The sequence below is a fragment of the Pseudorca crassidens genome, chromosome 2, assembly GCF_039906515.1.
Source record: "Pseudorca crassidens isolate mPseCra1 chromosome 2, mPseCra1.hap1, whole genome shotgun sequence".
NCBI lineage: Eukaryota > Metazoa > Chordata > Mammalia > Artiodactyla > Delphinidae > Pseudorca > Pseudorca crassidens.
Genome location: NC_090297.1, coordinates 163,097,282 through 163,123,093, shown reverse-complemented (window position 1 = coordinate 163,123,093; position 25,812 = coordinate 163,097,282). Strand labels below are relative to the sequence as shown.

The 25,812-nt window shown below is 49.5% G+C and overlaps 1 protein-coding gene across 3 annotated transcripts in view; it reads left to right on the top strand.

Moving 5' to 3' along the window:
- Positions 1–25,812, top strand: part of EPHX1 (epoxide hydrolase 1) — a 57,972-nt gene that overhangs the window by 29,974 nt on the left and 2,186 nt on the right. For 2 of the 3 annotated variants that reach the window (XM_067729614.1, XM_067729615.1), the window contains 6 exons: positions 8,009–8,196; positions 10,884–11,064; positions 18,644–18,871; positions 19,453–19,582; positions 20,097–20,302; positions 22,634–22,742. In XM_067729614.1, coding sequence (XP_067585715.1) covers positions 8,009–8,196; positions 10,884–11,064; positions 18,644–18,871; positions 19,453–19,582; positions 20,097–20,302; positions 22,634–22,742 — 1,042 coding nt within the window. Of the gene's footprint in view, positions 1–4,885; positions 5,064–8,008; positions 8,197–10,883; positions 11,065–18,643; positions 18,872–19,452; positions 19,583–20,096; positions 20,303–22,633; positions 22,743–25,812 lie in introns of those variants that run through there. The other variant, XM_067729616.1, reaches the window with a different exon arrangement.

Here is a 25,812-nt window from a genome sequence, read left to right as displayed (position 1 = left end):
ACCATATTGCACAACTGACTTCTTCAACTTGAACTAATTCCTAATTTTTTCCCAAGTTTCAGAAGCGCATGCTCAAAGCTTCAGTATAGAATGTGGGGACTTAAACTTCATATAATCCCATTTCTTATGAGTAGTCAACTGCTGCTCAGATTTACTTCTCAGCTCAACATTTTAGAACTAAATGACCACTGTCCTCCAGTTACTGTGTCTTTAAAAAAATTAGGCTAGTTTACAACAAAAGCTGCATTTTCCTTACTAGACAAACTAATCATTTTTTAAGGAAGGGTACTGTGGCTTCAAGAAAAAAATTGCTTTCATTCTGAAAGGCTACCACCCACTCTCCCGTTCTCTCAGCAAAGTGTTTTGCCAGTATTCTGGAAAAGTGCATTACAAACAAAACAAAACAACAACTTAATCAGATAAAATATATTCTCTGAACTTTTGGAGTAGATGAATTACCTTCCAGTTTCGGGTGCTAGCATAATAAAGCAGGCACTCTCGTTTTGCATTGTATTACTTCTGAATTTTTCATGGTGTCTCCTAAATATTGATGTTTTGAAGTAGATAGAATATTTTCTACACCAGCAGGAGCTGACCACACAGAAGAGATAAATATAGCTTTCCTTGGAAACGGGGAGGCTTAGTAAACAGAATTCTGCTCCCTTACACTGAGAATGTAACTTCTCAGAAGAGTGGGGACTACCCAGGTGCACGGACTGCAAAACACTGGTAGCCAAGATGTACGTGACCTTGTGCTTTCCTTATCCTTCAAGTCCGTCCTTGGTGAGGGCACATGGGGAGGCCAGCAGATGCCCACGCCATGCACTTTCCTGCTCCCAGCCTGCTTATCCCTAAGTCATCTCATAGGGATAGGGGTCCTCTGGGGTCTCTTCCTGCATGAAGATTCGGCACAGTAATAAGGGCTTTGGGGGAAGGGGAAGGAACACACATCGGTAGAGTACCTGTTTTGAGCCTATGAGATTGGCGTTATCCCCATTTTAGAGAGGAGTCCACAGATGCTCAGAGCAGTTTGGTAACTTGTCCAAAGCCCCCCAGCTGGTAAAATGGCAGAGCTGGGCTTTGAACTACTCAAACAGGGAAGCAAGCTAGAAGATCCTTTACTGTAAACTCCAGAATGTTCCCGGTTCTTAAAGTCAAAGGTAGTCCGAGTTGCTGTTGATGGGGCGATGTCTCATGGAACGGGGGTTCTACCAGGAAAGCCAGGCTGGCTCTTCAAATGGGAACACCCAAGTGGGCCACCAGGCTTCCCCAAACTCACAGGGTGTTTGCATTTCCTCGCTGTATGGCGGGACGGGGTGACACTTTGTTCCCAGGGACCCAGTGACTAGGTCTGCCCTCTAATGTCCCACCCTCCTCCAGGAATCAGGCTTACCCGCGGCTGACTTCTGAGTCAGTAGTTCTCACTGAGTAGAGAATCAGAGCCCGGGTGGGGTGCCACAGTGGAGGGGCAGCACACAGGCTTATAGGGAGGCCTGCGACCGTGGTCACCCCACACTCGTGACTGCTCAGCACACCCCTGCATTGTTAAGTCACACGCCCCAGTCTCGCTCTTGAGGCCTCTCTTTTCTGGGCTACATGCGGACCTGTCCCCTGTCTGCACACTGTATTCACTGGGGAGTTGACAACATAGCGCTTGGGCTCCAGCCCCCATACCAAAGGAAAGCGCTATCCTCAAGTCTCTTACTACAGATTCGGTTTGCTTGTCTATGTCCTTATATAAGTGGAGTCATGCGGTGTGTGCTCTCTTGTGTCTGGCATCTTTGGCCCAGCACTGTTTGTGGGATTGATCCCTGTCACTGTGTGTAGTTACAGATCGTCTGTTCTCATTGTATGGTGTTCCCTTGTGTCAAGAGACCATCATCTGTGGTGGAAGGACATCTGGATTGTTTCTAGTTTTTGGCTTCTACAGATCGGATCGGATCGTGCTGTTACGGACATTTCTCATTTGTGACTTTTGGTAAACACGTGGACACACCTTGGTTGGATCTATACCTAGGAATGAATTGCTGAGTCATAGCGTTTGTATCTGCCCAGTTTTAGGAGATTCTGCCAAACAGTCTTCCAGAGGGATTTTACGAAAGTCTCCTGTTACATTTTGATTCATCCTAGTTTCTCTCTAGCACTGTTACCTCAATTCCAGTTTTGAGGGGACCCTCCACAGACCCTTCCATCTTAAAGGTCAACATCTTACCTGAGTCCAGTGGTAGGACTGAGGCCCACCAGCCAGAGGTGGGCCTGAAACCCCAGCCCTGCAGCTTCAAGTGTGTGCCTGCACTGACACTGAGCGCCTCCGTGGGCAGAGCCCCGTGCTTGGAGCCACGGGGAAGACAGAAGAAACAGAAGATCGCAGTCTAGCTGGAGGGGGCGGAGGGGTTGGGGCAAGATAGGAAAGACGCCTGCAAGGAAGGTGACTTGGATGGCGTCTCCCCAGCTTCCTTCCAAGCTCTCGGCAGTCCCCCTGCCCCAAGCAGCCCTGGTGACCTTGAGCAGAGCCATGTGGTCTCCCTGAGCCTCCGCCAGCTCTCTGTCACGACGGGCTTGGCTATTACAATATTCAGTTCTGTGGTTGTTCGGCCACCTGTTACAAACAAGCCATGGTGGGTGGGGGTTTGGGGCTGAAAAGGACAGAAGCCTTTGAGAAGCACACAGTTTCATCGTACAGAAAAATCCTCCCCAAGTAACAAAGCATAAGGAATAGAGGCGGTCTGGGGAAGGGGGGGTTGTGGGTCTGGCTGTCATTATTAGAATCCTGCCACATTTCCTCTCCAACCCCACCCCCTTCACTGGCTGTGATCTCAGACGAGTTACACAACCTTGGTTTTCTCATCTGTAAAGTGGGACTGTTGTGAGGATTAATGGGTCCAATGATACAAAGTGCTCACAGCAGTGTCCAAGGAAGCCCTCCCTAAGATGCCTGTTACCCTCAGGCCTTGAGCCCACTGGGGTGAGAGTTCAGGGGTGAACATAAATACACACTGCCATGGGGTCAAGGGCGGCTCACGGACAAGAGATTTTGCGGGCTCCTGAGGGAGGAAGAGCAGGGTTCTGATGGGGGAAATGGAGGGTTGTCCCAGGATTTGGAGGTCTGTTTGTGGGGGACAGAGAAACTGCCTTGCATGGCTTCAGGCTCCAGAGTCGGGGTGCCTCCTGGGGCTGGCTAGGAGTTTAGCCTGTAGCTTGCAGGCTGTGAGAAGGACAGATTATGGAATTTCTCCTCCCTAGGAAAAGAGGGTTGGTAAAATGTGATAGTTAGGCTGCTGAGACTTTCACAGGCCTGGCTGTGGGGGCAGCAGGCCCCCCTGGAACTGTAGCATTTTCTTCAAATTTCTAACTGGGATCTTGGACACCATGGATGTGGAGTCATGGGTCCACCCTTCCCCCTGAGAGTTACAACCAGGAGGGCAGCTTGGGGAATCCAGCTTTCTGCACGGGACCAACTTACCAGTCTGTGTGCAGAGAGAGGCTCTGGGATTGTCTGCTCACCTTGGAGATAGCATTTTCTCTTTGCTTCTTGATCCTATAGAAGGGCCACAGTCCCTCCCACCTCGGTCAGGCCCAAGTGTTTATTCAACAACTGTTGGTGAGATTCCTGCATCTGCCAGAACTGGGCTCGGTGCACACTGGGATACCTTGGGGAGCAAGACAGATAGCCAGCCTTCTTAGAGTTTATAATTCAGTCTAGAGCAAAGGTTCTCAGAGTGTGGTCCCCGGACCACCAGCAGCAGCATTACCTGGGAACTAGTTAGAAATGCAGATTCTCCGGCCATACCCCAGATCCCTTGAATCGTTTAACAGCTTCTCAGGTGATTCTAACACATCCTGAAGTTGGAACCGCTGATCTGCAGCATGGGTTCTGCACTGAGGGCAATTTCCCTCCCAGGGAACATTCGGCCATATCTGGAGATATGTTTGGTTGTCACACGGGGCGTGGTGGGGTGGGGGTGGGGGTAGGGGAGGAGGTGGAGCTGGTATTACTGGGTAGAGGCCAGGGATGCTGTTAACACCCTACAATGCACAGGACAGGCCTCATAACAAAGAACTATCTGGTCCAAAATGTCAGTTGTGCTGAGGTTGAGAAGCCCTGCCCTAGAGCAGTTACAGTAGAGGGCAGCGAGGGCAGTGGTCCTTTTCTCCCTTTGTTCCAGATGTGTTGCTCCCTGGCCACATGACCTGGGGTGAGTCACGGCCACCCCTGGCCTCAGTTTCCCCAGCTATGAAGTGAGGGGGGTGAACTCACGTTGCTGAGTTCCTCTTTAGCTTGGAGGTTCAGTGGTTCCAACCTAGCAACTGGCCGACCCAGGGAGGTTGGGCTGATGCAGCCCTACTCTTCGTCTCAGGTGCCAACTGGCCTAGAGAGGCCTTGGGGGAGGGGAGGCAGGTAAGGGCTCTGTCATCTGCCTAGTGCTACCGCCTCCGCAACCCAGGCTGCGGCAGCCAGAGTGCAGCTGGCCTTGGGTTTCCCGGTGAACGGTGCTTCTCCCCACTGGGGGAGATGGGGAGTCCAACCCCAAGGAGCCCGCCCTGGGGACGAGAGTCACCAGCTGGCTCCACGCCCTGGCCTGCACTGTGCAGGGAGCTGGGCAGGCAGAGCGGCGCCTTCCCTCCTGAGCCTCAAACTTCCACTTTCCTCATACTCTAAGTAAACCAGCAGTCCTGGCCAAGGAGGGCCGGAGGCCTAAGGGCAGCCGCGGCACCCGGGTAGCCGTCCTGCCGGCGCCCGGCACGCCCAGACTCTTCACGCCCCGGGGGTGGGCGTCTCGGCTCTCCCTCCCTACCAGGGAGCGTGGGGGCGGAGTTAAACCTGAGGACGCAGGGGGCCCCTGAACTCTGATTGGTCGGACTCTGAGGCCCCGCCTCTTCTCGGAGCTCGCTGACCTCCTTCCTCATGGACCCCCAGCTCCTGTGCACCAGCAAGGGGAAGGTCTTGTTTATTATTTAATTTTTCGGAAAAAAAATGTGCAGGCCTGAGAGACCCACTCGGGTAGACGGCCGCGGCCCGCGTGCAGTCGTGGCTCCTGTGCTCTGAGGGTCCCAAAGAGCAGGTATGAAGGCTTGAGGCTGAAAACATGCTGAAGGGAGACAAGATGGGATGGGGGCGGGGTTGGCAGGAGCAACATGCCCAATGACAGACAGGGAATGAATGCTTTGACTACAAATTCTAATCCTCACAAGTGCGATGCGATTTGGGGCAAGTCCCTTGCCTGCTCTGACTCTTACCTTAAGTGAAAAGGAAAGTCAAGTTCAATGAATTTTGACTCCTCAGTGGGTGGATTTGTATGGGCCATGGTTTATCACATCCCTGGAAAACCCACCTGCAGACAGTCAATACCTGTTACACCTGGCTAACCTAGAGCGCCTTACTTCGTGTGCGTTAGTACCCACCATTAAATAAAGGGCGGTTAATAGGTGGCAGATTAACACACTGCAGTAAAGCTCGCTTTGTAATCCGAGATCAGTGGCTCTAAAGCGCCCTCCTTGAACCAAGGACTAATATTCTTATTATCTTAATTAGGATGCAAGAGAAAGGGCTTTAAACTTTCTCCTTGAATCTGTTATGTTGCCCTGGGCTGTGGCCCATCATGGTGACCCTTGTCCTGGTTCCCTGAATTTAGATGCAGTGCTTGAACACTGATCATTTCAACATTCTCTCTCATGGTTCTGTTTGCTGTCGAAGTCCGGGGACATAACTACGCTGCACACACATCAGATCTGCTAAGTTGGTAGGACCCAGTAATTGTTAAAAGGCAGTGGGGGGGCTTCCCTGGTGGTGCAGTGGTTAAGAATCTGCCTGCCAATGCAGGGAACATGGGTTCGATCCCTGGTCCGGGAAGATCCCACATGCCGCGGAGCAACTAAGCCCGTGTGCCACAACTACTGAGCCTGTGCTCTAGAGCCCATGAGCCACAACTACTGAGCCCACATGCCACAACTACTGAAGCCCGCATGCCTAGAGCCCGTGCTCCGCATCAAGAGAAGCCACCTCAATGAGAAGCCCACGCACCGCAACAAAGTGTAGCCCCCGCTCACTGCAACTAGATAAAGCCCACGCGCAGCAACGAAGATCCAATGCAGCCAAAAAAAACCCTAAAAAACAAATAAATTAAAAATTAAAAAAAGGCAGTGGGGAGTGAGGGTGGCGCCTGCAGCCGCCCCACCTCTCCTGCAGGCCCCTAACTCCACAGCTCTGCTTCCCTGGCTGCTTCCCAAGTAGCTGATCAAAGGGTGAGAACTCAGAGCTCATGTGGACAAGTGAAAGCACTGGGATAATTCTATGCAGAAAAGGGAAAGTTGGGCATTTATATCCCAGCAGCAAGTGACAACTGTGCTCTTGGCCTCTCTGTGCTTGACAACATCCTGCAAAATTTATCTTATTTGCTTTTACCGTGTATGCTGATTTCACAGATATTGGCAAAGTGCCTTTCTGGGCAGGCATTATGCTGGGCACTGGGGTCAGGGCAGGGACCAGGATAGACACAGTCCTTGCCTTCCCAGCTCCAGACTATTGTGTCGTGACCCTCCCACTGGGTGAACTGTGTCCATCTGCTCCTGCTGCTGGGGGCAGCTGTGCTCTCTGCCTTCTGCCTTTTCCCACATGCTCCCCAGTGCCCCACAATCCCTAAGCCTAGTCCTGCCTTCGAATACCACAGAGACTAGCAGCTGGCTTTTCTCCCTGTTCTCAAAGGGTAGGATTTCCTGGGAGGGACAGAGCGTCTCTCTGTGGGAGGCGGGAGAAGCCTGTGCATGTTTTCTTTTCTTGGCAGGAGCAAACCTCAGAGCCTCAGCAAGCCCCCAGCAGAGTCCTGTGGCAGATAGAGGGCACCCTAGGGTGGGTTTGCTAGCAGCGTCCTCCTCCTGCCCCAGTTTTCCAAGGCAGAGTCCGGATGGGCCTGGGAAGTGGGTCTGCTGAGGCCTCACCTGAGATCCATGCTTTCTCCTCCGGTGGGGTCCTGACTGCCCTGCATCCAGCAGACCCTCTGCTGGCTCAGGCCCGAGGACGGTGCCCGTATTCACGCACATTTCTCTGAATGTGAACCTTCGGGGGGTTACTTCCCCTGGGAATGTGCAAGATGAGGAGCTAGATAATAATGCTGGGCCAGTGTCAGCCTGGTATTGGTTTGCAGGAACTAAGTTCTTTCTTCCCCTTCTGAGAAAGAAGCAGGGGAATCAGACTAATGAGGGTTAAAAGAGCTGAGCTGATATGAAATGTAATAGGCAAGTCTGTAGAGGCAGAAGGTAGATTAGTGGTTGCTTGGGGCCTTGGGTGGTATGAGGGACAAAGCAGGGTGATAGCTAAAGGGTACAGGGTTCCTCTTTGTGGTAGTGAAAATGTTCTAAAATTGTGGTCATGGTTGCACATATCTGTGAATATACTAAAAACCACTGGGTTGTACACCTTAAACAAGTGAATTACATGGTATATGAATTATATCTCAATAAAGCTGTTGACAATCAACTGAGATATGTAGCCATGTTTGGGCCACTGAACACTCCCCCACCCCGAATGAACTTAACTTCCCAGCTCTTCACACCTCCCCTCTTACCCCTATGGGTACCCTGAGGACAGACCCCCCCTCAGAGAGAGACAGCAAGGGGCAAGCATGGCTCTATCTCCTCTCCTGAGCCCACCACTCAGAGAAGTCCCTGCGCCTCCCGTTGGGGAGGGTGTCACGAGGGTGGAGAGAAGCTTCTCTGAAGCGTCTGGAGCCAGAGGCCCCTCAGAGAACCATGAGGCCTCAGAAATGCAGGCCCACCACCCAGGGCTGTGCGGAAGCCAACACAGCTTCACCTTTTCCAAATTTGACTCATGAATTTCATAGCTCAGTAGGATTATGGTCATTTTTGTGTCTTTTCCTGTTGTTTTCCAATTTTTCCATACTATGCTTATAATATTATTTTTTTCAGGTCAAAAGTCGAGGGTTGGGTGGGAAAGAAGTCAGGGATCTGGCGTTTCCGGCCAGAGGTCAAGGTGATTCTATCCCCCTTGCAGGAGTCATGTGGCTGGAAATACTCCTCGCCTCAGTGCTGGGCTTTGTCATCTACTGGTTCGTCTCCAAGGACAAGGAGGAAACTTTGCCACTTGAAGATGGATGGTGGGCGCCCGGGGTGAGGCCCACAGCTGGGGAGGACGAGAGCATCCGCCCATTCAAGGTGGAAACGTCAGATGAGGAGATCAATGTAAGGCACCTCTTTCCAGACGAGGGAGCAGTGGGGAGGGCGGGGAGGTCCCTTCTGGGGCTGCGCCTCAGGCTGGGGCTGGGATGGGGAGGGGCTTGGGAAGTGCTCCTCTGGGGCGGGGGGTGTTTTTTCACCTACTCTTCTCCCACTGGGCTCTCCCGCTCTGCCCACCCATCCCTTCTCCTCCTTCCCTCCCCTGTTTCCGCCTTCCCCTTCCCAAGGCCCCAGCAGTACCCAGGCCGGCAAGTGGGTGCCAGCTGGACCCAAGGGTCACAGAAAGCAGCTGGTTTTGCCTCCTTGGTGCCCCACCTGAAAACCTGGGAGTGAGCTTGTCGGCTCAGGGCCTGGGTGGAGATCGTGAGTGAAAAGCAAGGCCGTGGTGACATAAATGCTGCTGCACAGAGAACCTGGCACAGGGCCAGCCGTGGCCAGGCACCTACTGTGTGTCAGCCCCCTTGTAGTCACGTGCAGTCCCTGCGGTCATGCAGAAAGTGAAGCTCAGAGAGGCAAAGCAACTGACCCAAGGCGACCGAGATAATAAGCAGAGGGTTTAAACTCAGATCTGTCTAACTCCAAAGCCTAGGCCCGTCCTCTGCATGGGGCTGGAATCAGGATGGATGGACATGATCGTGGGGTGGGCTGATCTGAGAGCGAGGCTTGAGCAGGGCCAGGAGGGTGGGTGGGACCTGCGATGTCCCTACTCATCCTTTTTTCACTTTGTGGGTGTGGGAGCACCTACTGTGTGCAGGCCCTGTGCTGGGTGCTTAGAAGAAGAGGGAGAGCCTTCCCTCAAAGAGCTCCTAGTCCAGCAGTTGAGAAATGTGGACAGAGAAACATTAATGATTAATAGAGATAAATGCGGTAAGAGGTGCCGATAAAAAGTCATGGGAGCGCTCAGGAGGATGGGATTAAAGAGCAGAGACAGCTGTACCCAAGAGAAGCCAGACTGAGGCTCCCTTGGTAGCACTTGACGAGGTGTCGCTATTGAGGACAGAGGCTGAGCCCTGTCGATACCTCCTTTAGTGGGTTCCTAGGCTCAGCGTCTGACATTCCTAAAATCTGTGTGGAGGTTACTGCAGTGCTTGGGAGGACACTCTGGGAAGGGTAACACTTGAGAGTCTCCGTGGACCAACTTGAACTTCCCCAGCTGGAGCTGCTCTTTCAGCTTGATGCACGCCTGCCCGTGAGACTTGTACCTTCTCTCCGGGTATGTCATTTTTATCCTAACTGAGTTAGGATATACTGTATCGTTCAGTGCTGCGTATCAGAGTCAGCAAATCCATCCTGCCACCTGTTTTTTTTTTAATTAATTAATTAATTTATTTATTTATGGCTGTGTTGGGTCTTTGTTTCTGTGCGAGGGCTTTCTCTAGTTGTGGCAAGCGGGGGCCACTCTTCATCGCGGTGCGCGGGCCTCTTAACTATCGCGGCCTCTGTTGTTGCAGAGCACAGGCTCCAGATGCGCAGGCTCAGTAGCTGTGGCTCACGGGCCCAGTTGCTCCGTGGCATGTGGGATCCTCCCAGACCAGGGCTCGAACCCGTGTCCCCTGCATTAGCAGGCAGATTCTCAACCACTGTGCCACCAGGGAAGCCCCACCTGTTTTTTTTTTTTAATTTAATTTTTATTTTATATCGGAGTATAGTTGATTTACAAGGTTGTGTTAGTTTCAGGTGTACAGCAAAGTGATTCAGTTATACATAGACATATATCCTTTTTTTTCAGATTTTTTTCCCATATAGTTTATTGCAGAATATTGAGTAGAGTTCCCTGTGCTATACAGTAGATCCTTGTTGATTATCTGTTTTATATGTAGTCTGCCACCTGCTTTTGTACAGCTCCCATGCTAAGAATAGTTTTTACATCTTTAAATGGTTGGAAAAAAATCAAAAGAAGAATAATACTTTGCGACATGTGGAAATTACGTGACATCGAATTTCAGTGTCCATAAATAAAGTTTTTTTGGAACACAGCCATGCCCATTTGTCCATGTACCATCCACGGCTGTCTCCACACTACAAGGGCAGAGTGGAGTAGCTGCAGCTCAAAAAGCCTAAGATATTTATGATCTGGCCCTTTACAGAAAAGTTTGCCAACCCTTGCTGTATATAAGCCTCGATAAATTAAAGATCTGTATTGTTCATACATTTAAAAACTGAAAGATGAGAAGTCAACCTGAAGTCGAAAGTGAAGAACATATGTTTGGGGAACAGCCACCGCTGTGGGAAGCCAGGAGGTTTCTTCTGGGATAAACCTAACAACCCAGAGCACAAGTGTGCAGACCAGGAGTCTCCTCACCTTGTCTGGTGAAACTTTGCTTTGCCTCTGCTGTACATATTATATATAATATATATTAATATAATTATAATATATAATACATATTATATATCATATATATTAACTATATTAATATATAATTAATATATTACATATAATATCTAGGATATAATATAAAATATATTATATATAATATAAAATAAATATAAATATATATAAATTATAAATATATAAATAAAATATAATAATATAAAATATATATTATACATTTTATGTAATATAATAATGTTATAAAATATATAATATTTGGGTCTTGTGGCTGCAGGGTTTGGAACTGTCTTCTGGAAACAAACTTTCTCTTGTGCTCTGCCTCATTCACCTTCTCTACTTGGGGTCCTGCATTTTGCTCCAGGATTTACACCAGAGGATTGACAAGGTCCGTTTAACCCCACCTTTGGAGGACAGCCGCTTCCACTACGGTTTCAACTCCAACTATCTGAAGAAAGTCATCTCCTACTGGCGGAATGAATTTGACTGGAGGAAGCAGGTGGAGACTCTTAACAGATATCCTCACTTCAAGACTAACATTGAAGGTATGTTTCCAGAACACCAGCTGGAGGGGGATGTATATCACAGGAACGGCCTTCTTAGGTACTGGACGTGACTTAGGGACTTCCCTGGTGGTCCAGTGGTTAAGACTCTGCGCTTCCACCACAGGGGCATGGGTTCCATCCGTAGTCAGGGAACTAAGATCCCGCATGCCTCCCAGTGCGGCAGAAAAAAAAAGAACCACCTTCCTTAGATACTGGACATGACTTAGATAAAGCCCAGAGACCCAGAATTCAATTATTGGTCACTGAGATGTATTTGGAAGGTATAACGCCACGAGGATGCAAAAATAATGCAGAACTCCAACAAATCCAATGGTCTTTAGAGCTAAACAGGAAAACATATAAATAAAATAAAAACCAAAGAAATGCACAGTCCACTTCAGTGATAGAACAATCTCTGAGAGGATGGAGATAAGATTTAGATCTGGGCGTGGCCTCGGTCAGTCAGCCCCTCCTTGAAGCTTTGGAGTCCATGATGCTGTGACTGTTCAAGGGTGCTCAGCCTGTCAGTCAAGGTCCGAATAAAAACTGTCCTGTCTCTGCAGCTCTAGATCTCCCGTCCCAACAGTATCACAGGTTGTCACCCAACTTCATCTGGAAGGGAAGGTATCTCTCAAAATGTTCTTGGGAAAGTAACCTAAGATCATTTGGGATGAGATAATAGTTTCCTAAGTGGAAAAACATTTTTTTAGCCCCAGAAAGATTTAGAATCAAATATAGAAATGCTTAAGAAAATCAAACTCATGCTGTTAATTTTTACAAATTTATCTGTTTTTAATTATAGTAAAATACACATAACATAAAGTTGACCATTTAAACCATTAAGTGTACATTGTTATGTGTAACGCCACAGTGGAGTAAGTACTTTTATATTGTTATCCAGCCAGCACAGCCATCTATCTTCAGAACTTTTTTTATTTTGCAAAACTGAAACTCTGGGGACTTCCCTGGTGGCACAGTGGTTAAGAATCCGCCTGCCAGTGCAGGGGACTCGGGTTCGAGCCCTGGTCCGGGAAGATCCCACATGCCGCGGAGCAACTAAGCCTGTGTGCCACAACTACTGAGCCTGCGCTCTAGAGCCCGGGAGCCACAACTACTGAGCCTGCGTGCCACAACTACTGAAGCCCGCGTGCCTAGAGCCTGTGCTCCGCAGCAAGAGAAGCCTCTGCAGTGAGAAGCCTGTGCACCGCAACGAAGAGTAGCCCTCGTTCGCCGCAACTAGAGAAAGCCCGAGCACAGCAATGATGGCCCAACGCAGCCAAAAGTAAATAAATAATAAATAAATAAATAAACTGAAACTCTGTACTCATTAAGCAATAATTCCTCATTCCCTCCCTCTCCCTAGCCTCTGGAAACCACCATTCTGCTTTCTGTCTCTGAATTTAAATATGATTCTGAATCTAAGTATCTCATATGAATGAAATCATACAGTATTTGACTTGCTTATTGCACTTAGCATAATGTCCTCAAGGTTCATCCATGTTGTAACATGTGTCAGAATTTCCTTTCTAAGGCTGAATAATACCCCATGGTATAGATTTTGCTTATCCATTCATCCGTCAGTGGACACTTGGGTTGCTTCTGCCTTTTAGCTATTGTGAAAAATATTGCTATGATTATGAGTGTACAAATATCTGTTTATGTTTCTGCTTTCTGTTCTTTGGGTGTATACCCAGAAGTGAAATTGCTGAGTCAAATAGTAATTCTATGCTGATTTTGGGGGGGAACTTTAATACTGTTTTTCCTAGCAGTTGCACCATTTTAAATTCATCTTCTTAAAAAATGTTCAGAGAGGTTGTATTTACCTTCCCAAGGCTGAAAAGTGTGGGAATTGCCCAGTTTCCTAATTTTCCACCAGAGGAATATGTGAGTAGAAAAGTCCTAACTGCTTACATATATTGTGTGTGAGTATGTATAAAACTGCGTGTGAAAGAGCTGCATACTGATTTTCATATGAGAATGTTTTGTAATGTAAATGTAATAAATACTACATTATAGGCAAGGACCTCCCTGCATTTGAAGAGTAGGTTTTCATTTATATGTATTTGGGGATGAAAAATAATAAAATGAGTAAATATTTTTTGAAGTGTACAAGATTCCCAGTTTCTCCATATTCTTGCCAATACTTGTTATTTTCTGTTTTTGTTTTTGCAACAGCCATCCTAACGGGTGTGAAGTGGTAGTATCTCATTGTGGGTTTGATTTACATTTCTCTAATGATTAATGACGTTGAGCACGTTTTCATGTGCTTGTTGGCCATTTGTTTTTCTTCTTTGGAGAAATGTCTACTCAAGTCCTTTGTTCATTTTTGAATCGAGTTCTTTGTTTTTTGTTGTTGTTGTTGAGTTTTAGGAGTTCTCTGTATAGTCTGGATATTAATCCCCTATGAGATAATGTGATTTGAAAATATTTTCTCCCATTCTGTGGGTCGCTCTACCAATAATTTTTCATGTTGAAGAAATTGCACGTTTGGAATTTTAGATATTTGTAATGTTTAAGAGAATTTGGCCTTTGCAAGTAACATACGACTTTTCAGTACTAATTTAAAGTGGGTAATTGAGTCATGGATTTAGACCTGTGATTTTATATGAAAATCTTCCTGAGTTTATGCGCAATATTGGAAGATTTAAGCCTCACCATATTTATAAATTTAATTTATTAAAATTCTGAGAGTTACTTAAAGTTTGTGGAAGATATACTGGTTAGTCAAATCAAGTAAAGTTCTTATAAAGGAAATTGAAATTATACAGTGTTTAAGGGAGTGTCATAAAGCAAGTATAGACATGCAGCCCCATTAATCAAAGGTTCCTGGAGAATGTCAACATTTGCTAGATTAAGAAATATATAGAATAATATCTGTAAGTTGAACTCACATGCTTAATGAAGAGCTTTAAATTTGAAATTTGTAACTTCAGAAAGTTGAAGAATAATTTTTAAATCTGTGACTTCAATAAGTAGGAGAATACTTCTAAATATAAGCCAGTTGTTGCTGTGCACTTTAGAGGACTTTGATGCCTTCTGTCATGAGCCTAACAAGGGGATCTAAACCATTTTATCTAAGCCAAAGTACCTACAGGTCCTTCTATGTAATTTACGAAGGTTGCCTTTTGTTTTTTGTGGGTTTTTTTGTGGTACGCGGGCCTCTCACTGTTGTGGCCTCTCCCGTTGCAGAGCACAGGCTCCGGATGCGCAGGCTCAGCGGCCATGGCTCCCGGGCCCAGCAGCTCCGCGGCATGTGGGATCTTCCCGGACCGGGGCACGAACCCGTGTCCCCTGCATCGGCAGGCGGACTCTCAACCACTGCGCCACCAGGGAAGCCCCGAGGGTTGCCTTTTGGATCCCTGGTGCCAGAGGCCTGGCTCCCTTGGGTTTGACTCAGCTCCTTCTGTTACCCCAGCTCTTCAGTGTCCATCCGGCAGCTATTGACAGGGCACCTCCTGTACCCAAGCATTCTGCTTGTGACACACAGTCAGAGAAGACAAGGTCCCTGCCTTCCCAGCTCACAGGCTCTCGGGGGTGATTATAGCATGTGGTAAGGGGTGCTATGAGGGAAGAGGCCCCGGGAACTTTGTGAGCCCCACATGCCACCTGGGAGTGTAAGGGAAGGCTTCCTGGAAGAGGAGGCATCTAGGCTGAAACTTAAAGGATGGATGGGAGTTTGCCAGGTATGTGTGGGGAAGGTTGTCCAGAGGAGGGAACAGCATGTTCCAAAACCCAGAGGCAAGAGGCATTAAAGGGCTGTTTCTTTCCTGGAGGCTTGCAAGCTTGAGAAAGCCTTACCCCACTGGACCGTCTCAGGGCTCCTCACGACATCACAGGATATCAAGTGTTTATAGCACAAAACCTTCTCAGGGTACAAGTGCTCCAAAGGGGGTAGTTTCTTGCGTGGAGTTTATCACGGAAGCAGCCCACTGTGACTGAACCAGTGTGCAGTTCAGTCACTTCCCTAGGCCTGCAGCTTGGCCTTGGCCTTGGCCCTGGGTCCTGCAGTGTGGGTCCTCCTGCTGGACCCGGCTTCACGTGCCACCTGCCCCCGCCCCCCCTGCCACAGTGCTGAGCTGGCCACCTCCCAGCCCTGGGCCCAGCACGCCTTCAACGTGTCTCTTTTCCTGGCTCCCCAGCCTGAGGAAAAGCCTTCTTGGCCCAAGAAGGCTCCCTCGTCACTCTCTCTGCTGCTATCCTCCTCCCTCACTTTTGGACCTTTTCGGGGTCCTTTCTGTCTCTGCACTGACCCCTGTGCTCCAGGCTGCTCAAGGCTCAACCTCTGACCCCTCCCCGATGTTCTGTCCTCATCTCCACTAGCCTCCTTATTCGGCCTCCCTGTTCCTGCCACTTCCTTGTTCTGTGATGAGCTTCTGGCTCCAGCCCATGTCCTGGGCCTCCTGCCACAGACCAGTCTCTGTTCTCAGAGAGTCTGAGACATTCAGGGGCTTCAGAGGCCTCCGGGGAATGCAGCCCATCACCTCCAGACGGGAGGGGGGAATCGCCCGAGTCGCAGGGAAGTGGAGGTTCAGGGCCAGAACCCAGCTCTCCAGCCTCCCAGCCTGTCTGTTCTTCCTTCACCTGTGGCCACGGTTTCAGCTCGGGCCCTAGGCTGTGACCACCGCCTCCCCTCACCCCCTGGCCAGGCCCAGTGCTACCCTCTGAGCCCAGTTTGGCTTCTCGATTCTGACCCGGCAGCTTGGGCACAGAGAACCTACCGGTACCACGTAAGGCAACTGAGAGAGTGTTTCCTCCCCAAAGGGAAGGGGGGCCCATAGGGCATATTTTAACATTTTTTTTAATTTTAAAAATTTACGTATTTAAAATTCAAAAAGTACAGAAGGAGACAGAGCTAAAAGGAAGTCTCCCTCTTGTCCCTCCCCAGGGACAGTGTCTGCTTCCGTTAAACACATGCTTCCAGGGGTTTCCCTGGTGGTGCAGTGGTTAAGCATCTGCCTGCCACTGCAGGGGACACAGGTTCGAGCCCTGGTCAGGGAAGATCCCACGTGCCGCGGAGCAACTAAGCCCGTGCACCACAACTACCGAGCCTGTGCTCTAGAGCCCGCGAGCCACAACTACTGAGCCCACGTGCCACAACTACTGAATCCTGCACGCCTAGAGCCCATGCTCCGCAACAAGAGAAGCCACCGCAATGAAAGCCCGTGCACCGCAATGAAGAGTAGCCCCCACTCACCGTGGCTAGAGAAAGCCTGTGTGCAGCAACGAAGACCCAACACAGCCAAAAATAAATAAATAAATAATGAATAAATAAATAAATTTATTAAACAAAAACATACGCTTCCAGGGATAGCCCATGCACACACAAGAATTGATGTATGTGTGTGTTTTTTCTAACTTTAAACTCAAATGATAATGTGATTGATAGAATTCGAATCAAAAATAATCTCACATCATGCTCTGTGTTCCAAAGGAGATAAAATTACCTACTAAAATAAACTTTAGGAGTAAATTTAGCAGCATAGAAGGACACCCAGGATATATTGTTAAGTGAAAAAAATGAGGTTCCAAAATAGAATGTATGTAGGGTTCTATTTTTGTTAAAAGAAAGTTATGTTCTCTCTTTTTAAAAAAGTCTGAACTGTCTGAATGGCCAAAGAGGAGCCTAAGGAGACGTGACAGATAAATGTAATGTGTCCTGGATGGGATCCTGGAACAGAAAAAGGACATTGGGTAAAAACTAAGGAAATCTGAGTAATATTCCATTGTTTGTATGTACCAATATTATTCAGCCTTTAAAAAGAAGGAAATCCTGCAATATGTGACAACATGGATGAACTTTGAGAACATTATGCTCAGTGTTATAAGCCAATCACCAAAGGACAAATACTGCCTGATTCCACTCATATGAGGTATCTAAAATTGTCAAAGAGAGTAGAATGGTGGTTGCCAGGGGCTGGGAGGTGGGCGAACTGGAGAGTTGCTAATTACTGGGTACAAAGTTTCAGTTACAGGAGATAAGTAAGTTCTAAGGATCCGCTGAAGGACATTGCGCCTGTAGATAATGATACTGTACTATATATACACTTAAAACTTTGTGAAGACAGTAGGTCTCATGTTAGATGTTCTTACCACCATAAAATTTAAAAAATTAAAACTTAAAAATAAATAAGGACATCTGCATACTTAAAGTATGGACTTTAGTTATTAATGTATCAGCACTGGTTCATGCATTGTAACAAATGTACCACCCTAACATGAGATATTAATAGTAGGGGAAATTGAGTAGTGGTATATGGGAACTTCCTGTACTAGCTTCACTATTTTTCTATAAATATAAAATTGTTCCCCAAAAAAATTTGTTGCAAAAAGTTGGACAGACAACACCATGTTCTCTTCAGATCATGGGGTTACAATGTGATTTTTCCCCCCTTTTGATTTACCTTTGTTTCCTGTTTTCTATAGAAAACATGTATTGTTTGTATAATGAATAAACAACAGACCTTGCTATCGGTGCCAGCCCTCATGGTGGAGGGTTCCAGGTGTGCCAGCAGCCCTGGCTGTGTTTGCCTTGGACACCCAGGCACAATCCAGGCCACTTGCCTGGGAAGGGGCTGCTATCAAAGGGACTCTAGTGGGGCCTGGAATCCACTCACCTGTCCTTGGCCAGGATGGTGTTCCAGTGCCCAGCACTCTACCTTAGAAAAATTTTCTCCACTTAAAAAAAAAATAGTTATGCATATGTCCATTGTAGAAAAATTTAGTAGTTCCTATAACACAAAAAAGACAATAATTTACTTGAAATTCTATTGCTCAGAGAGGACTACTTCTTATATTCTTGTAGTTTATCTCTTCAGACTTTAAAATTCCTATGCACACGGTACAAACATGCATACATGTGACTGTTTATGAAAATCGGTCATACGATGGATATGGCTTGGTAGTTTGCTTTTACCACTTAGCAGTGTATACGGAACTGATTTCCATATTCAGTACACGTCGACACTGTCATTTTATTTTATTTATTTACTTTTTGGCTGCACCGCCCGGCATGTGGAATCTTAGTTCCCCGACCAGGGATTGAACTTGTGCCCCCTGCAGTGGAAGTGCGGAGTCCTAAGCACTGGACCGCCCGGGGAGTCCTGACCGCCAGGAAGTCATTTTAGATGACTGTGTTATATTACAGTATACTGTTAAACTATAATCTATTTCATTCTCTACTGCTGGATATATAGGGCTTTTTCCCCCCGCAATTTGTAAATTATTAAACAAGTATTCATTGAGTGCTGCCACGAGCCAGGACCTATTCTGGCCTCTGGGAATCCAGCCGTGCGTGAGCAGCCTGGCCTCGGCCTTACAGACAGAGCTCACGTTCTCACGTGAGAGGGGCACGCTGCAGGTGGCCGTGAGGCCGAGCGAGCTACCCGGGTATCTGGAGCTCCGTGTAAGCACTCAGCCAGCACTAGCGGTGGCGACTGTAGTCAATACCATGGGGACGCCGAGGGTGGCAGCCCTGCTGTGGCGGTGCAGAGCCTGATTGGCTACCCTGAGAGCTGGGACTGTGGCGTCCACAGCCTCAGGGCCCTCTCCTCCTGATCCTGACTGTGCTCTGTCTCCCTAGGCCTGGACATCCACTTTATCCACGTGAAGCCCCCCCAGCTGCCCTCCGGCCAGACCCCAAAGCCCTTGCTGATGGTGCATGGCTGGCCTGGCTCCTTCTACGAGTTTTATAAGATCATTCCGTTGCTGACTGACCCCAAGAACCATGGCCTGAGCGATGAGCATGTTTTTGAAGTCATCTGTCCATCCATTCCTGGCTACGGCTTCTCAGAGGCATCTTCCAAGAAGGGTACGGGCTGCTGCAGGCTGTGTCACTGCCCCAGGGGTGGGGAGTCGGCTGGGACAGCTTCCTTCAGAGCCTAAGGAGGCTGAGGAAGGAGGGGTCTGAGACCAGAGGGAAGAGAAGCAATGGGGGCGATTTTATTGCCAGAGGGCCAGTGCATCTTCTCAGGATGTGAGGGGCGTGGCAGGCGGGGGACCGGGCCGAGTCACGACTGTCCAGAGCTGGCTCAGGACCTGGACTCTCGTGTCCTCAGGAGCTGCCAACTCAGGGCAGGTCCACGTGTGGGCCCTGCACTGTTCCGGGCCAGCGAGGCCGACTAAGCCCCGCACGCAGCGTGGGCCCACGGACGCTCAGCCGGACCGGCCTGAGCCCATCACACGCCCTCACTGTCTCCTGCACCAAGGCCAGCACCAGGGGCACTGCCTTCTGGGCACCGGGCACCCCACCCTTGGGCTCCAGGATTCCTTCTCACCCCCTGTGAGCTGCTCTCCCCTCAGCCTGGGGCGGGGGTGCTGAGGAATCTCAGAGGGCCTGGGAGGACCCAAGGCGTGACCCCCACACGGTTCTTCTTTCCCCTTTACAACCAGGCTTCGACTCAGTGGCCACTGCCAGGATCTTTTATAAGCTGATGCTGCGGCTGGGCTTCCAGCAATTCTATATTCAAGGCGGAGACTGGGGAGCCCTGATCTGCACCAACATGGCCCAGCTGGTGCCCAGGTGAGGGTGGCTGTCAGGCGTGTGTGTACGTGTGCAGGTGTGTGTGCACAGCCCATGTGAGGTGGATGTGCAAGGAGGCGGGTTATGCACGCCAGGCCCTGCCTGGGAGTAGTGTCTGAGCCTTGGAGCAGGGCCCACACAGGCAGGATATGTGTGGACCCAGGGGAGTCAAGGGAGGGTCCCTGTCATTCAGCTCTGCCTGGGGCACTTCGACGTGGCTCTTCCCTCCACTTGATGTCACACAGGATTGGTGACTCTGGGCCAGGTTCCCAGGCAGAGAGGGCCAGTTAGAGGAGGGGAAAGTTGGGGAGTATACCTTTCTGATGGACCAAGTCCCAGGAGAGGCCTGACCGGGACCTGCCCTTCCACCATGTGGTCACCCCAGGGGGCAGAGGCCGAAGAAGGCTGGCCCTGTGCTCTTCAGCCCTGTGGCCTCTTTCTCCTCCATCTCTGCCCCTGTCGCTTCCCCATCCTTGATGCCACCCAGCCTCCCCTGGCCCTTCTCTGCCCTCAGCCACGTGAAAGGCCTGCACTTGAACATGGCATTCATTTTAAGAAATTTCTACACCCTGACCCTTCTCCTGGGACGGCGTTTTGGGAGGCTTTTTGGCTACACCAAGAGGGATATGGAGCTGATGTACTCCTTAAAGAAGATCTTCTTCAACTTATTGAGGGAGAGCGGCTACCTGCACATCCAGAGTACCAAGCCGGACACCGTAGGTGAGTGGGCAGGCGGAGGGAAGCCTGGCTCAGTGGTTCGGGTCGGGTGGGCTTACATCCATTCCATTCAGCAAGGCTCTCAACCGGGGGGAAGCCTCACCCACCCCAGGAACACGGTTCACGGGGTGAAAACCTCTTGTGAGAGACTCAGAGCTCCTTCGACCCTTACACGGCATTTCTCCACAGACACGAGTGATGCGTGGTCATAAAATTCCCAAACAACTCCATTGAGCGGCATCAGTGTTCCTGTTGGCTTTGACCCCTGGTCCCTCCACCCCTGAGCCCAAGTCCTACAGTGAGAAGCAGAGGGATGGACAGGGATGGGGGGAGGACGAAGCCTAGGGCTCTTTAGGCCTGGGGCTTTGGGGGCAGGAGGGTGCCCCAGGGCCTCGGGGGAGTGTCCCCAAGACACTGAGGAGGGCCCAGCAACCGTTTCTGCCATCAGGGCCCTGTTAAGGAATAATTTTTTTTTTTTTTTGTGGTACGCGTGCCTCTCACTGTTGTGGCCTCTCCCGTTGTGGAGCACAGACTCCGGACGCGCAGGCTCAGCGGCCATGGCTCACGGGCCCAGCCGCTCCGCAGCATGTGGGATCTTCCCGGACTGGGGCACAAACCCGTGTCCCCTGCATCGGCAGGTGGACTCTCAACCATTGCGCCACCAGGGAAGCCCAGGAATAATATTTTTTTTAAGATATTAATCACACAGCTATACTTTGTGTGTGGGAGGGGTATACTATATTTTTTGTCAATAAAGTAATTTACAAATGTAAATTAAAACCCCCCAAATATTTAAAAAGATAAAATCATATAAATAAAAAATGAACACGTGTCAAAGATTTTATTTAACTCATTAATTAATAAAGGAACTAGTAAAATGTAAAACAGAACAGTTTGAAGGCAACTGGGAACACTAAAGTAAATTTGCTAATAGATGCAAAACTTGTCAAAATCCACAGGGTAAAACTCAAGTAAATCTCCACGGGACAAATTTATTTTTCTTTTAGTTTTTTTGAGATATAACTGACATACAGCACTGTATACATGTAAAGTGTACAGCATAATGACTTGACTTACATCTGTTGCAAAATGATTAGCACGATAAGTTTAGTTAACATCCAACATCTCATAGATACAAAAAAAAGAGAAAAAAAATGTTGTTTACTATGTGATGAGAACCTTTAGGATCTACTTTGCTTCTCTGTGAACAAGAATCATTTGCATTCCTATCAGTTTTCAACAATTTACAGAGCTGTAAACATAGCTCTAAGACAAGGGAAGAGGGATCCCCTTGACAATCACATGACCCCAGAAGGGTCCACTAGAAACTCTTCGAATTCCACTCAGAGGATACCCAGAAATTGTTTTGCCCATTTCCAAGTCTTTTAGAGTTTCCATGACAGTCTCATGCTCACACACGTTAGGCAGCTCATGATAATAATAACAGTGTTTTATAAAACCAGTTTTTTTCCTCTGATTATAAAAGTAATCCATGTTCATTGTCAAAAAATTGAAAGATGCAGAAAAGCACAAAATAGAAAAGACAGTCACCTGAAACCTCTCGTCCTTCCCTACCTCTCCTCTCCCAGACCTGCAGAAGAACTTGCTAACATTTTGGTTGATGAATTTTCGCAAATGGGACCTGTCCATATAACCAGCACGCACTCAAGAAACAAAGCATGACCCACCAGCCCAGAAGCCACCTGTACCCTCTTCTGGACACTACCCATCATGCCCAGGGCAGCCAGCCTCCTGACCTCTGACAGATAGATTGCTTTTGCCTGTTTTTATACTTTATATGCACTGGAATCCTCAAATAGGTGCTCTTTTGAGTCTGGCTTCTTTTGCTGAATATTTTGTTTGTGAGATCCATCCATGCCATTTTTAATGCTTGCTCAGTCTTTGAGCTTATGAGTGGATCAATATCATCTGTAACTGGTTCCGTATTTTGGACTTTTAGGTTGTTTCTAATTTTTCACTAATCATAGAATAGAAACCAAAAAAAGCCCACTTTTTAAAAACAGCATTCCTATGTACTTCTCATTGGGATCCTACAAGACCTGGAGTCATAGACTCTTCAGTTTGAAGGAAGTTGCCCGTATAGCGTATGGATCCCTAAGATGTAGTGGGAGAGGTGTTACCCCTTTTGCCATGAAGGATTCCAAGGCCAAGGGTCAAGGAAGTGAGGTGCTCCTAGAGTTAGGGCAGGGCTGTGCTCTGACGCGGGCTTCCTGCCCACGGTGCCGCTCTGGGGGACCGGCACCGCACCTCTGTCCTGCTGGCCAGCTCCCTGGCCCCAGGCCTGAGCTGCTCGCTTGCTTCTTCCCGTGTCAGGCTGTGCTCTGAATGACTCTCCCGTGGGACTGGCTGCCTATATTCTAGAGAAGTTTTCTACCTGGACCAATCCAGAGTTCCGAGACCTGGAGGATGGAGGCCTGGAGAGGTGAGACCCCGTCCACCCCTGCTGCTGACACCGCCTTCCTTACCCACCTCCCTTCTCGCCATCTTCATCCCTGCCTGCTTTATCTGGGTGGGGTGGTCAGCAAGTTCCATCTGTTGCTGGATGTCCCACAAATCCTCACCCTGTGGCCAGCCTAACCCTGATTTTTGGATGAGGAAGCCGAGGCCCAGAAAGGTCTAGCCTCACAGTGGAGGGGTCAAGAATAGGATGCAGGGCTCAAGACTGTTCTGGTTGCTAAACAGCCTCCTCCTGGGACCGGGGCGTCCAGAGGGCAGCAAGAGCCTCTTATTGGCCAAGACGTGGGAGCAGCCCATGGCCCCTGCCCCCGAACCCCGGAAGAGCCAGGCCTCATGGCCGTAGGAATGCATGCTCTGTGGAAGCTGGTCCTGCAGGGTGGCTGCAGAAAGAGTGGGGAGGCCGTCCTGTCTCCCGAAGCCTTGGAGGCTGCAGCCTCGACAGCGCAAGATTCCTGGGTCCCTGGTCTGACCTAAGCTTCATCAAGGTTGGTCTTGACCCACCTTCTCCAGGGCCCATCCCTTTTGTTATTGCTTCAGAGACACAGAGAGTGCCCAATACAGTGCTAAGATGTGGAAAAGAGTGAATGGATCTGGCCCTGGAAGTAGGGACTTTGTCTAAGCCATGCCCTAGCCCCAGCACCTGGAACAGCACTGGGCATATAGTTGGTGCTCAATAAATACTTGTCTAATGAAATGAGCTCTAAAGATACATGCCAAGAACTGTGGGGCATAGAGAAAGGAGGATTCACTCTGTTTAAGGGACAGGGAGGGGTAATGACTGGGAGAATCTATTTGATCTGGGCCTTAAAGGATGAGTAGGAGTTTGCCAGGTGGAAAGGGCGAAGAAGGGAATTTAGGCAAAGAGAAGAGCAGAAGCAAAGGTTGGAGTGATTAAAATGCATGGTGTACTTGGAAGGGGTAACTTGTCCAGAGGCTGGAGCAGGTACAGTGGAGCCAGACCACAAACTCATTCCTACAGGCGGGTCCTCCAAGAGCCTCACCCTGGGATCTGTCTCCCCCGCCCCACACTGGGCAGCACCCAAAGGTCAATGGAGTGCCACCGGGAGCACCTTGGCGAGGGGTCCGGCCCTGCTTCTTGCACACGAGTACCTGGAGCCAGATGTGAGGCCGGCCCGACCGCCCGCGGGCTTCCCCCTTCAGCTTCTGCTTGGCTGCACCAAAGCTTTGAGCAGGGGACAGACGTGATCAGATCTGTGTTCCATAAGGGACACAGATCTTTTTGCAGGAGGGTGGAAATGGTTGCTGTGGTAGTTTTCAAGCTGTGGTCAGAGCTGTAGGGGTGATGGAAGCACTTGGCCAACTTGCCAAAAGCCAGTTCACCTGTTTATTTATTTTTAAAAATTTATATATTTATTTTTGGCTGTGCTGGGTCTTCGTTGCTGCGTGCGGGCTTTCTCTAGTTGTGGAGAGTGGGGGCTACTCTTCATTGCAGTGCGCAGGCTTCTCATTGCGGTGGCTTCTCTTGTTGTGGAGCATGGGCTCTAGGCACGCAGGCTGCAGTAGTTGTGGCATACGGGCTCAGCAGTTGTGGCACGCGGGCTCTAGAGCGCAGGCTCAGTAGCTGTGGCGCATGGGCTTAGTTGCTCTGCGGCATGTGGGATCTTCCTGGACCAGGGCTCGAACCCATGTCCCCTGCATTGGCAGGTGGATTCTTAACCACTGCGCCACCAGGGAAGTCCCAGTTCACAAGTTTAAATGCTTCTTTTAACTGTTCAGTTTCCATTGACTGGTTTTCATTTTGTTATCAAAAGTGCATTTAAAAAGACGTTCAGGACATCCCTGGTGGTGCAAAATGTGGTTCTAAGGATAAAAATGTAATTGACCAACTGCATCTAAATAGCTGAAGCAAACAAGTAAATTAAGCAAACTGACCATTTTGGGCCAATTGGCTTCTGATGAATCAACGAAGCTAACTGCATACAGCTGAGGAGCCTGGCAGGCGGAGCAGCAAATGTTCTTTTTTATTTTATTTTAATTAATTAATTTATTTATTTATTTTGCGGTACACGGGCCTCTCACTGTTGTGGCCTCTCCCGTTGCGGAGCACAGGCTCCGGACGCGCAGGCTCAGCGGCCATGGCTCACGGACCCAGCCGCTGCGCGGCATGTGGGATCTTCCCGGACCGGGGCACGAACCTGTGTCCCCTGCATTGGCAGGCGGACTCTCAACCACTGCACCACCAGGGAAGCCCGCACATGTTCTTTAATCCAGGCAGCAAGGATGGGGTGGGAATTCAGGAGTGAGGGCAGCAGGGCTTGGCGGGGACACAGACAGGCTGAGCTCATTTTCGTCACAGACATGCCGAGCGGGAGATGCTGGCAGGATGCCCGGGCGCAGGTGTCCACTTGGTAACTGGGCTCACAGATCTGGAGCTCAGGTGAGGGGTCGAATTGGAAGGAGTTATTTCCACTGTCCTCTTGGTGAATTCGTAGCTGGAGCCACAGGGTAGATGTCCTCAGACAGAGTGCAGCAGGGCAGCATCCAGGGATGCTGGGAGGAGCCTTATTGGCTGCTGAAGGACCAGAAGTGAGAGAGTCTGGGAGGACAGACCTGGTGAGAGGGCCCTACCTGCGAGGCCTGGGCAGCAGGGACAGTTCCAGTGTGCAGGGTCAGGAGGCATGGGAGAGATGGCAGGGGTGGGAGAGAGGGGACAGGGGTATGGAGCGAGGGGAAGGCCTGAGGGCATCCGGGGTTGGGGGGGCGGGTGACTGACGTTTGGGCCTGAAGAGGCAGATGGAGGCATTTAGGGCCCAGGACAAGGGGCGAGAGCTCTCCTAAGCCCCAAATCTGGACTCAAGCAGGGAAGGGTATGGGGGGTGGGAGCTGCTGCCCCATGAACTTGGATTTCCTCAAAGAGGCAGGCAGGGCAGGCGGGAGGCTGTGGGTGAGCACACGGCCGTCAGGACCTGCTGAGGAGGTGGCAGCTGAGGTTGGAGAGCGTGGCGTCAGTAGTGCTGGAGTCCCCTCATGTCTGTGGACTGTCGGGTGGGCTCAGGGTGGCAGAAGGCCCCCAG